This window comes from Hippocampus comes, unplaced genomic scaffold (genome assembly GCF_001891065.2).
Source record: "Hippocampus comes isolate QL1 unplaced genomic scaffold, H_comes_QL1_v1.1 scaffold259, whole genome shotgun sequence".
Taxonomy (NCBI): domain Eukaryota; kingdom Metazoa; phylum Chordata; class Actinopteri; order Syngnathiformes; family Syngnathidae; genus Hippocampus; species Hippocampus comes.
Genome location: NW_017805147.1, coordinates 68,893 through 82,728, shown reverse-complemented (window position 1 = coordinate 82,728; position 13,836 = coordinate 68,893). Strand labels below are relative to the sequence as shown.

The following is a 13,836-nucleotide window of genomic DNA, read 5'->3' as shown; positions in this document are numbered from 1 at the left end:
GTGTCATCAATTAATTGCTTGCAGAGCCTTTGTGGGGCTGTTTGCGTCAGACAAGTTGACAAGTGTTATGAGAGAATGTTTGGGCTATTGATCGTGCTCAAGATTGCAATATGGCAGCCTGGTGAGTCAAATGTGATATTGTGGAGGTGCTGGACATGTACTAATGACCCGCAAATGTGTATCGCAAATTAGCATGCTAATTACCTGCACCCGGTAAGCTCTGAAGAGATTCCACAAAGTGACACCTGTGACATATTTATCACTCAGTATGCGAAGTGAAATAGCCAAGCCTTAATTGTGACATAACTTAAGACGTCGTCGTCTGGTAAGCTCATCAGTACGCTATGCAGAAGCCCGAATATGATCCTGATTATTTGAATCAGGCGTGTTGGAGGAAGAAAACATCGAAGAATGTGCAGGATGGCGGCCCTCGAGGGCCAAAGTTGTCCACTGCTGATTTTTTTTTTTCCCCTTTTCATTTTGGACTAACAAGGTACTTAAAGCGTCCCAACACTTATGCATCACTATTCATTTTTATGAGGCACAGAGCTATTTTTTTTTTTTCCAATTTTCATTTTGGACTAACAAGGCACTTAAAGCGTACCGACACTTACGCATCACTATTCATTTTTATGAGGCACAGAGCAAAGCAAAACGTCAACTTGGACACCGTGGAAGCATTTTCAGGCTCCCAGGCACGTGCTGAAGCAATAGCTCGGTGAATCAGCCAGTCAAGAAGCCCAAAGTGATGACTACGTAATGACAAATCAAAGAAAATGGAAATCAAGAGTGTTTTCATTTTCGGAACTAATGGACCCGCATACCTGCTTTGCGACTTTTTGATGTTGGCGAGGACCAAAATCGGTGTTTGTCAAGCAAGTCTGCACACCGTTTTCATGAAGCAACAGGCTAACAACCTTCCGTGGAATTCAGTCCTTGTTCATACTGTCTGGGGAAAATGTTAATGTGCCAGACAGGCCAATTTTCAAAGATATTATGAAAAACTTTTAGGGAAAATATTTTTGAAAAAAAATATTCCTTGCAGTTTGGAATTTTTTTTTTTTTCTTTTCAGCGATGTTCTTGCACACAGTGGATGAAAAGGCTCACTCCTTTTCAGAGGGCTGCCCTTTGAGCTGTTGTGACAGATTGATTAGCTGCAAGTCACAGTCAAGGCACCTGAAACCCTTTTTCAGGTGCGGCAGAGGATGAACACATATTTCTCGCTCCAAGATGCCAATTTCCACTGTCAACTTTTCTTTTGCCGGGCTGCAAAAGCCTGGACTATTTTATTACCCAACCCACATTGTGGGTGGTGAAAAGTCCAAAAAGCTGAGTGCAATGCATCTCCTCCACACATACCAGAAAGGTTTGCAAGCAAATACATCTCGAAAATATGTTCCATCAGTCACGGCCCAAAGTTTGCGACCAGAGTTGAGGGCGGGCAGTTGAATTGCACTGTCAACTTTTCTTTTGCCGGGCTGCAAAAGCCTCGAGTATTTTATTACCCAACCCACATTGCGGGTGGTGAAAAGTCCGAAAAGGTGAGTGGCGGCAATGCATCTCCTCCACACATACCGGAGAGGTTTGCAAGCAAATACATCTCGAAAATATGTTCCATCAGTCACGACCCAAAGTTTGCGACCGGAGTTGAGGCCGGGCAGTTGAATTGCGAGCTTTAGCTCTTAGCTTAGTTGCTATTAGCTAAGAGCTTTAGCTATTAGCTTAGTTGCTATTAGCTTAGTTGCTATTAGCTATTAGCTTAGTTGCTTATTCTTATGTTGCTTATTATAACAGTTGTTGGTGAAGATAGCAGCTCAGCGACGCCAACAGAAGCGGACCCCCCTGAACATCTCAACCGCACCAAGAATTTTTTTTTCCCAGTAAGGCGGCCTTGGCGGCGTCACTGGAGACAAATCCAAATCACCGCCTGGGGTGTGCGATTGTTCCAACTGCTCAGGAAAAAGGATTGACAAGGTGGAGTAACGGAAGCATCGTGACTCAAAAGTCATCTTTCGCAGTATACTATCCGGAAAGCCCGGCCTCCCGTTCCCCAGTCGGCTAGTTAGCCAGAGAGGAGGCACATTTCCATGGCAGACTGATTTCTCTTGGCGCTTCGAGGAATTGCACCAAGAAACAATTTGTTGGTTGGACCGCCAAGGCTTTGTTCCATTGCCGCACCGAGCAAATGGTGCGCGGCTGCGCTGGGATCGGACGCGATGGCAGACAGCCAGGCCTCTTTCGACGTAGGAACGTTTGCAAATGGAATAGAATGATTTATTTCCCGCATTGTCAAGCCACCGCTGATTTACTGTGTCGCTCTGAAGGCATTTCTCGATACATTGTTCACCCCCAGCAAATCTGCATGACAGTTCTGAGGTTCGGGATTGGGAAACTCTGCCAGAGTCTGGGGTCTGTTCAAGAGCACAAAATCATTTGGGAAATGGGTTCACATTTGTACCGCGCGGCACTTTGCAAGTTGAGTTCTCACAGTCATTTGCGCGTGCAACGGTCTACAATCCTGAGCGAAATTATTTCCTGTTCCATTTCCGTGCAAAGCAGAGTTCAACTTCAGAAGCCCGCTGAGGCTTTTTTTTTTTTCCCAAAAGAATTTTGTGTTATGTCAAAACGGTTATCTCAAATGTTGACAAAAACATTTTTTTTTTTCATCCAAAAGCGTAAATAAAATTAATCCACGAAATGGAGATGCATTTCTTAAACCATCAATGCAATTCCTCTCGTTACTTTTTTGGAGAGGTTTGATTTTCCAGACATGACTTATTGAAAGGGAAATCTCTCACTTTGCCCGCCATTAATCCTCGGCTGCTAATATTTAAATCCTCTGCTTAGCAATCCGTTTTAACTCCCGCCTCATTAGCAGCGCATCAAATCCTCTCCGTATCGCATATCTTTGGCCTTTTAATCAATCACATGCAACAGCAACCTTTGCTCTGCTGCATCTCTTTCCACTCATCCCCCTTGCCGCTTTTCTTTTTTTTTTTTTTTACCCCCGCTGTGTTCCTCATGCCTCCCACGACATATTGAAGGTGACAGGAGCGTGTATGTTTTATGCAAAGTCTGCTCATGAAGTCTTACGACTTAATATGATTTGCCCGTTTACGTTTTCACCCCCTATAACGTTCACATTTCCAAGTCCCGTCATTCATTTTCTATTTTACCGATTTGACTTGCAAATGAACACCGAAATAACATGATTGTCATGATAACGACCAGCTTTTTCCCACAAAATAAATCGAAAATGCGAACCGTGGGAAGCTAACTGCCGCCGCGACCTAGCTTATGAACAAAATGTGCAGTGCGATATTCCCCCTGCGTTGCTTAGCAACGTTACCGGTCGACTCGTTACGCGGTTGTACTTCCGGAGGCACGGCGCGATCCTGCTTATTTTTGGGGCGAGACACACGTGATGAATACCAAATATTTGTCTTTGAAAAGTCATTTTTCTCTCAAGTGAAATCGAGCAAGCAGTCATGCGGCGTGACTTGAATGCGACTATGGATGCCAATCTCCCCCAGGGTGGCGAGGGGCTGGGGGGGGGGGGGGGGGGGGGGGGGGGGCGAGCAAAGTGCATGGCGGGAGTCAGGGAGACAATTACTGACAGAACAAGAAGTGGATATTGCTGCATAATTTATCCTGATGCTTGAATGGACTTTGAATGGATACATTGTACGGGCTAATCGATACGCACGTTACACTGTGACATCGGCGCACCGGGAGTCGAAGTGATGGGACTGTGTCGGAGGAGCATGTTAACAAAGCGTCGATGTTCGAATGAAATTGAAAGAAAAAAAAAAAAAAGAGTTATGGTAATCACCATGGCCTCGGTTGAACAAAATTAATGATGTGTTGGATTAAATGAGAGGGAATTGATGATCCTTTTTAAAATCGGGTCATAATAATTCGATCGTTGGCAGCGCGATGTGGTCGGCACGTCCACATCGCAGTTCTAAGGTTCTTGGTTTTAATCTCGGGTCTCCCGTGTACTTTCGCCTCCTTGCACTTTCCTAAAACGGCCACGTTTTGACTAACTTTCTCATCATCCACTCGGGGAACAAGTTTAACATCCGAAGTAGAATGTGTCATCGATGTTGGCATATTGTGTCATTTTACATTTGATTTGAATTCTAAGTTTAGATGACATTTGCGGGTCGAATTGAGTGATTCAGCTTTTGGATTGAAGTCATAACCTTTTAGTTTCGAGAGCCATGAGAATGTGACTGCCACCAAGAAAAAAAAAAAAGACCACTCTAAGTCTTGACAAAATAGTCTGTGCAGTACTTGCACAGACTATTTGCCCGACATTTCTCCACAAGTGTAACTTGCTTTAACAACAGAGTGAAAAGACAATGAATGTCCTTTTTGCCCGTAAAATTGGGTTACCGCCTCGAATCTCCTGACGGATGCCGATACTTTGCAATTAGACTGGCTCGCGCGGTCGATGGCTAATGCCCATCACGCAGGTACTCCATTGAAACGGTCAAATTCATTTAAAAAAAAAAAAAAGACTCGAGGCCACAAGCACGCGTTTACACTGAGGAAAAATCCACTCAGGCTGAAAGAGCTGCCTCCAGCAAACTCAAGCTACGAGTTTGCCTTGCAATGATCTCCGCTGCCAGCACAATGGAGGAACTGTTGAATTCATTAGCCATCGTTAACGGGCCTGCACCACTTGGTGGAAATGCTTCGAGAGGATGCGAGCAACAACCGAGCCTGTCAAGATATCACGAGCGGCGATACATAGACACACATTTCATTTTGGAAGAAGCCCTGGCAGCTCAGTGATAGATGATGCTTTATTTTACAGCCATGCGCTCCAACGTACCTTCACACAACATGACGTGAAGGAGTCAATCAATACGTGACCACGTTCGGTCCCTTCAGGGCCATTTGAATACGATTGGCAAAACATTGGAAAGTGATTCCAGGCATGAGAGCAAGCTGCGTTTCGTGATTTGGGTTGGAGCACTTTGCCATGTTCTAATCGGAAGGGGGGGGGGGGGTGCTATTACAATTTGGCAGTTCCTAGACTGTGAATAATGGGATCAACACCCGGCCCACAAAAATTAAATCCTGTCAGTAAACATTTGGGAAGAGAAGGTCTGGGTTGAAACAATGCGCAACATCGTCACTGTGTGGCGACTTTGCGCGTTGAGCGCTCGTTCGATTGAGCTTTGTTGGCTGGATTCAGGGCAATCTGTCACTTCTTGACAACGAGCCAAGCTCACAAACTGAAAAATAAATAGCCGTCCAATGAAGGCAATGCCTATTATGCAGGTGGCAAGGGGTCAGGATCCTACCTATTTGGGACCTAATCAGGGGAACCAAAAATAATTTATAGATAGAAATACTTACACTGCGATTGGCTGGCAACCGGTTCAGGGTGTCCCCCGTCGACTACCCGATGACATCTGGGATAGGCTCCAGCACCCCCCCGCGTCCCTAGTGAGGATGAAGCGGTTCGGAAAATGAATGAATGAAAAAAATACTCTCTCACACACACACACACACACACACACACACACACACACACACACACACACACACACACACCCCACCCCCACACACACACACACACGCACACACACACGCACGCACGCACGCACGCACGCACGCACACACGCACGCACGCACACACGTATTATATATCTGGCCACTCCAGAGCAATTTGCCGTCACGTTGCAGTAGCATCGCGACTGACATGAGTACGCGGAGGAAATCACAATTTTCCCACTTCCCACTCGAAAAAAAATGTATTTGAAACGGCTTGAGGACTTGAGTTCCTCCTTGCCAACTCAGGGGATTGCGATTTAGTGGCCTGTAAGTCATCGCATTTCACACAACAATGGCCGATGGACGATAAAAGCGTTCCATTTATTGGTTGTACTATTCAACACAAACAGATCGACATGGAAATTGCGCGCTGAGATCTCTGAATTTGAGCTGTGCAGGATAATGAAACAGCCGAAAATATTGGCACCCCTGTGTTTCCGTTTGATGCTGCATCACTTTGCCCAAAAAATTTAGCAATTTTATATTCTTTTTGTTTTTTTTTTTTTGTCCAGACCATTTTTGAAGCTCTCTGTGGAATGATCAGACTTGGCTTTTTTATTTTTCCTGTTAGTGTCACGTTGCGAAAATAAATAAATAAATAAATAACGTATCGTCCAAAACTACTCTGTATTGTAAGGTTGTTAGTTCAACTTTTAAAACTTATTGAAGATGCCAAAAAAGAAAAAATCCGCCAAAACTACTGTGCGTGTGTGGAGGATTTCCAAGCAGTCTCCAATGCAGCATTTAATTGGCGGGGGGGGCAAGCGACTGTGGTAGACTGTCGTGTTAAGATAGAACTGATTTAACAAGATGGATAGAGACCTGGCCTGAAAGCGCCGACAGGGCCTTTGAAGGCATCGGTTAATAGAGTCATCGGGCCAAAGCTACACAAGGAAATGATTTAGCCAGTGTAAACATGTGCTCACTTCAAGCTCTCGTTTGAAAGACTTTATTAACATCAAGCTCCTGGCTTTCAAATCAACATCTAAGGAGCGCAGGTCATCTCGGCTGGATTCACACCAACAACCTGCATGCTACAACGTAGACAGTATATTAAACGTTGCATAGGAGACCCTCCATTTTTCATCAGTGCTACGAGGAGGCCACATAGGACCACGCTCTTCCTAACCAGATGGATGACAAAAATTCTTTTGGAAAAATGGACAAAATATGTCCACGCGGTCTCTGAATGAATTTCATTTTTGATCATACTTTTTTTTTTTCAATGAATGTAGAAAAGATTGACTATCCTAATCCACATACGGTGCATTCAAGGGCAGCACAAAACGGCTGGAAAAAAAAACCTCATTGTGGAAAAAAATGGACAAAATATGTCCACGCGGTCTCTGAATACATTTCAGTTTTGATCATACTTTTTTTTTCAATGCATGTCGAAAAGTTTGACTATCCTCATCCACATACGGTGCATTCAAGGGCAGCACAAAACTGCTGGAAAAAAAAAACTCATTGTGGATCTTTTTGCATAAAAGTCAATGTCAAATTGTAATATTATTCAGGTCTATGACCCCGCATATCAGTCCAAATTAGCACAAAAAAAAATTATTAGGCCTACTCAGATTGTAGTGTAAGACCTAGTCAATGTCAAATTGTAATATTATTCAGGTCTATGTCCCGCATATCATTCCAAATTTGCAAAAAAAAAATTATTAGGCCTACTCAGATTGAAGTACAGGACGAACTACGCCAATTGTGCCACCCTGTGGTGAATGGTGATATTACAATTGAAAAACTACGATCACCCTGCATATTCAGAGGTTTGTATTGCCCACCCCCTGATAAAGACAAACAACCAATCACAATTTAGAATCTTCAATGAACTCATTGCAGTGTTTTGGGAAGGTGGAAGGAAGCCAGACTACCTACAGAAAACCCACACGTTAAAAACACGCCAAATACACAAAGGAACGCTGAGGCCAAGATTAAAACCCAGTTCACTTGGATTTTTTTTTTTCCCCACCACAAAAATTATTTTTTTAACAAAGCATGACAACAAGAATGAATGATAATGACTCACTGTCAAAGTTCATTAGCTTTCCGTTCCACAGAGCGCCGCACGCATCTAATGCATGCCTATAAATTCGAGGCCACACTCCTGTATTGGTTGTAATCAATTTAATAGGTAAGCCTTTTCGAAAAAACAATAAGCGCCATTTATATAGGCGTAGGTGATGCGCAGGCTCTATGTAGGGTGCGGTTTTCGTTCACATTCCTCATGATCTGAAGCATTTTCCTAATCAGCCAATTAATCATAATTTTACGAGTGTAATCTCTCTCTCTTAAGGTGTGTTCTACCTAATGGGTTTTACACATTCAACCCCATGCTCGGGTTTCTAAATCGATGGCTTGGCACTGTTCCAGTGACACCATCCAGTGTTAGGGTGGAGTGTTTTCATGGGGCTTAAACACTTTGAATAGAAATATATATAACCACCTCAAACCCATACAAAGTCAATTTAGCTTTTATCTGAACTCCCTGTAAATTTCTCATATCACATCAAGAGGGGAAATGGAAGGTCAAATGAAGTCAAAGTACTCATTTGGATTTGATAAGTTAAAAAATAAATAAATAAAAATATCTTCCGGGGAAAAAGCAAAGTAGATCATTCTACAAATATATTTAAAAAAATACATGAATAGCTGTTTCAGTCAAACACATACTGACTCATCATTCATTTCAATTGCAAATTGCTTTAACGTCAATACTTACAGGACATATGCCGTTGTGCAGTCTTACTGATGCATAAGTTACAAATGCATGTACTTCGACAGAGTTCTTTTCATAATTTTAATATCAGACAAGGAACCATAATTGGTTAGTGGGTGTTGATAAATGGACCTTGAGCCCAAGCTTGAGTGCTCTTTGTAGCAACTTGACGCAGACATTTTGGTTTTTGCTTAGGAACATTACTTTCCAATTCGCATAAGATGACCTAGAAGTACTTAGAGGGAAGGTTGTTCTCCAGTTACTTTGTGATTATAAAGCGACACACTTGACATGTACTATAGGCACCTTCAGTAGTGCAATAAAAACATCTCATTGCAACAGTGCATTCATGACATACACCAGAAGTCGACGTCACAACTCTGATCAGCACATGAATGTGTGAGCAGAATATCAGGAAAGCCTTGCTTTGTGTTGCGGGTGGCTGTTTTTCGCTAGCAATCAACTTGTCATAAATTGTCGACATTAAGCACGTGTAACAGTTTAAACACAACTTACATGGCTTGTTTGCCGAACATTAGAATCGGGCCTGCAGAGACCAACGTCATTACGTACGTCGGAACACCTGCTGCGTTTGCGTTTGCGTGCTCGCGTGCGTGCGTACGAGTCTAATGATGCGTTCAGGAGCGGCTCGGAAGTGCGCGTAACGGCATAATTAAAAAGAATGCAATTGTCTTAATGGCTGTAAAAGTGTGGGTTGGGTGTGTATGCGAGGTCAATTAGAGGGAGGGATGTATTCGGGGTGCTATTGTCTGCTTTGCTTGCCTTTTTATGGCGCTTCTGGCTCGTTGCGCGGCTATGCTTGGCGTTCCCTCGCTCATTCACACACCCGCCAAATCAAACTATTGGTTCTTTCATTAATTTTATCGTCACATGTTTTGGGGCACGGTGGTTGACGTTATAAGAAATAAAATACCAACATTACATTTAAGAAAGCCTACTGGAGATATTGAATTTTCACATCAACATAAATATAGTCTCTTTAGTGATTCTCACTTTTGGGATTGGTTCCAATTTAATCCGCAAGCCGAATGAGAACAAGCTATGCAGAAAATGATTTTTTTCTTTAAATATATTTTATTTTCACTTATTTGTTCTTTACTGCTTTTTATCTGGTATTACTGCAGTGGATCAAAAGTATTTCCCGCCATTCCTGGAATGGAAAAGTAGCACCAAAATTATTCCTAACTATATTAGGTTTCTTTAAATCACCGATTCACATTGTAACTTTGTAGATGTGACAGCCAGAAACAGTCCTCCACAGGTAGACTGACATAGAGAATTACAATATCTACTGGAGAATGGAAAGTGTGACCATGTTTTGGTTTGATCTCCCACTGATGCTGTATTTTGTTCATTGGCCACTAAAACGACAAGATTTTCGTGATTTCATCCAGTGGCAGGCTGACATATCTCATCATGAATTTTCTTCAGTATTGTTTAAAATCAGGGCCAGTGTCGGGGCTTGGATTAACATCCAAGACACAAACGAACAATTACAATTTACCACAGCGGCAGCAGATGTTTGACTTTGGAAACTGCCACTCCCTCGACACACAGGAAATGAACTATTTGTTTATTCATTTGCTCGGGCTCAAATTGAAAGTGTAGTGCAGGGTAATGATGCGGAAAAATGAAGCGCAAAAAAAACGATATAGGGTAAGTCGCTGCTGTATGCGACTAGTGAATGAGCTCTTCTATTGGTTTTGCTCTCAAAATGACACCGCTGGGTGCAGTGCGCTAAATGGAATTTCATTTGAGGATAAGGAGGCGAGCCGCTAGATGACCAGAGACACATGACATACTCTTGAGAGAGAGGTGAAGCAATCTTATTATACCTTGTCTTGTCCTATATGCACCGGTGCCAAGCTGACACATCACTTGGCTGCTCGCGTGTGCAATCGCTGCTGGCAATGACAACTGTGTTATATACCCTGCGGTGCTGACAGCTTTCTTTCTCCTCCTCCGATCCCACCATTGCTCTCTCCTTCCATCAACCCCACCCGCCCTCCTCTGAATCCTCCTCATTTCATCTCCTTCCTTCCTCCAGGCTGCGAAGTTGCCACGTGGCAAGAAGAAGGAGAAGGAGGAGGAGGAGGAGGAGGGCTGGCGATTGGCAAGGATGGATATTCAACCTCCTCCAAGAGCCTCCCCACGGGGATGCCGGCGTAGGACGCAAGGCCTCACGGGCCGTTGTTGACCTGCTGTCTTGGTGATTGATGGCGGCTCCGGGAGGGGGGGAGGCTCCGGGCCACTGCAGACTCCTCGCTCTCTCCTCCGTTTCCCTTCACTCATACGCTTGCGCCGCCATCCGCAGGAGCCCTCAGATCTGACGCTCGGGAGGGGCGGACGCAGCGAAATCAATGGAAGCGCGCCGAGTAACGAAGTGATGTTCCTGCGCTCGCGTGCCCATACCGCGCACTGCTCTGCCTCCACGTAGCGGGACGTTCCCGGCGAAAGGCAATCCCCCTAAAGGTGTAACGTGCGAGTGAGAGCCCCGAGGTGCCCTCGCCATGGTGTTGCCGCCTCCCGACAAACGCCACGTGTGCTTGACCACCATTGTCATCATGACCAGCATGGCCCTGATGGACGCCTACCTGGTGGAGCAGAACCAGGGTCCCAGGAAGATCGGCGTGTGCATCATCGTGCTGGTGGGGGACGTGTGTTTCCTCATCGTGCTGCGCTACGTGGCGGTGTGGGTCGGGGCCGAGGTGCGCACGGCTCGGCGGGGTTACGCCATGATCCTCTGGTTCCTGTACATCTTCGTGCTGGAGATCAAGCTCTACTTTGTCTTCCAGAATTGCAAGGCCGACAGGAAGAGTCTGGAGACGGTGGCGCGGAAAGCGTTGACGTTACTTTTGTCGGTGTGCGTGCCGGGTTTGTACTTGGTTCTGGTGGCGCTGGACAGCATGGAATACGTCAGGACTTTCCGCAAGAAGGAGGACATGCGAAGCCGTTTGTTCTGGGTGGCGCTGGACTTACTGGATCTTCTGGACATCCAAGCGAATCTGTGGGAGCCCCAACGCACGGGCCTCCCCATCTGGGCCGAGGGCTTGATGTTCTTCTACTGCTACATTTTGCTCCTCATCCTGCCCTGCGTGTCGCTCAGCGAGATCAGCATGCAGGGCGAGCACATGACCCCCCAGAAGATGATGCTCTACCCGGTCCTAAGCCTGGTCACCATCAACGTGGTCACCATCCTGATCCGAGGCGTCAACATGGTGCTGTTTCAGGACAGCCGCGTGTCCACCATCTTTGTGGGCAAGAACGTGGTGGCCATCGCCACCAAGGCGTCCACCTTCCTGGAGTACCGCAGGCAGGTCAAGGAGTTCCCGCATCCGCAGAACGCCATGGCCATGGAACTGCAGCAGAACTCGGTGGGCCACACGCAGACGCTCCCCAACGCCACCGCTTTGCCGCACGAACCCACGCCGGCGCAGGACGTCATTGACACATGACCGCCAGCATCTCGCCGCTGGAATGCGCACCAAACGGCGTCATGGAATTTCCACGTGAAATCGGACAACAACACGGTACCTTGGTTTTCGAGTGAGTTTTTCCAGTTCGTCAAGAACGAAAAATTTATTTACAGGCTTCGCGTCTTGGAAGAAATGATCCTCCGAAGCCAGGGTACTACTGTATTGTGTTTAAAAGTTCAGACTGTGCTGAGAGACTCCAAACCCAGCAGCCGGGGAAATTTATGTCGTGTAAAAATTGGTCCTCTCTCTGTAAGTGTCTTTTTTTTTCTTTTTTTTTTCTTTTTTTAAAAGGTCACCAGTACCAGCACCAAACGAGGGAACGTTTAGCTTCCCCGTTTGCCTCCAATCGGGGCAAAAGAGGAGCAGATGGTGACAAATGGCCACGGCGAGCAGGCGGCCTGCGCTTCGGCCACGTGCGCTTGTGTTGTGTAACTTGTAGAAGCCGACGCCTCGGGCGGTTTGATGCTTTGGAACTATGGGTCGGAGTAAAACAAGCACTCCAGCGGCACTGGACCGTCGACTGCGCACACAAACACACAGTGTGCATCGCCCCGTGAGCGCGAAAGAGCATGCGCACTATTCGATATAACGTACGCCTCCGAGTGCGTTTGTGCGCAAAGGTGTGCTTGTTTACCACCGGGGGATTTGTTTATGACGGATCATTTTGTAATACAAGTGTGTCTGTTGGTGTGTGAAGTGCAAATGGGATTAATCTATTTGTTGATGTCAGGTAAAAAAAAAAAAAAAAAGGAAAAAAGGGAGGGGGTGATTTTATTTCTCAACTGTACATTCCTCTAAACGTCTCAAACCTTGAAATGAAAGAATAAATTATCAGAGTGACAAAAAAAAAAAAAAGCAACTTAAACAAGCTGAACAGACTTTTATTTCGTTCATTATGATTTGTTTTGTTCTTAATATTGTTGTTGTTATGATTATCCTGTATATTATTTACGAGCGGGAGGCCAATGATGTTTGAATAAAAGAACATTGCCGACAATATTGTTCCTGGTTTTCATATTGTTGGTGAAGAGGAATTGAATCTGGAGTCTGGCAGTTGGATTTCGTACACAAATTAATGCAATGACGTACTGTACTATGATGGTGAATGACTGGTTAGCACGTCCGCCTCGCAGTGCAGATGTGCAGAGTTCGATCCCGGCTGCGGCCTTCCTGTGTGGAGTTTGCACGTTCTCCACGTGCCGACGTGGGTTTTCTGTGGGTATTCCGGTTTCCTCCCACATTCCCAAAATAAATGCATGGCAAGTTAATGGAACACTTCCTCACTTAGTAGGCATCGACACGCCTGGCATTGAGTGAATTGCATCATTTACCCATTTTATCAATATGCAAAAGTTTCAAACTCTCTGCCAGTCTTCACATTTTAAAATGATGACTTTTACGATAACATTCCTAGAAAATCACAATGTCCCACTGGTCAACTATTTTTAGAACAAGCTCACGCGCTACTTTGGGGGTCCTGCTGGCACCACATTTGACTCAGGCTCGAAATTGTCCATAAATATGCTGCCAAGTTGTGCCAAACTCTTCACGAAAACATCTTCCCGGTAGCTTTAATTACATTTTCTACTAAATTCCCTCCCTAAGTCGCTAACTGATGCAAAAATAATTAAAGAGCGCTTTTTAACACATCACCTCGGATTTCCCAGCACGGCATGAAAGATTTTATCTTCTTTATATTCGCGCCATGCCCGCAAAAAATCTGGCCCAGCAGACATTTAAGTGGCAACCATAAAAAATCGATGGCTGCCAAACAGACAAAGCGGCTTTAGAAACCCTCGTGTAGAAACTTGCCAAGCAAGCAACAGTAGAAGACCGGCGGCAAAAAAAAAACGTAGGGCATCGCTCAGTGTCACGTAATTGCTCGCAGATGTCTGAGGCTTCGTGTAATGCTCCCTCTTCCTCATTTGGAGGAAAATGTCAACTTGTATTTTGGGCCAGAACGCAACGATTCACAACACGGCCCTGTTTGCTTTCTGACCGAGGAGTGCGATGCTTTTTTTTTTTTTTTTTTTTTTTTTTTCTGG

At 45.0% G+C, this 13,836-nt stretch overlaps 1 protein-coding gene across 1 annotated transcript in view; it reads left to right on the top strand.

The window, feature by feature from the left end:
* LOC109514680 (transmembrane protein 121) overlaps positions 1–12,788 on the top strand; it is a 28,126-nt gene extending 15,338 nt beyond the window's left edge. Inside the window, exon 2 of the mRNA XM_019867968.1 lies at positions 10,363–12,788. Coding sequence (XP_019723527.1) covers positions 10,826–11,770 — 945 coding nt within the window. The 5' untranslated portion in view covers positions 10,363–10,825 and the 3' untranslated portion in view covers positions 11,771–12,788. The remainder of the gene's footprint in view (positions 1–10,362) is intronic.
* Positions 12,789–13,836: the final 1,048 nt, after the last annotated feature.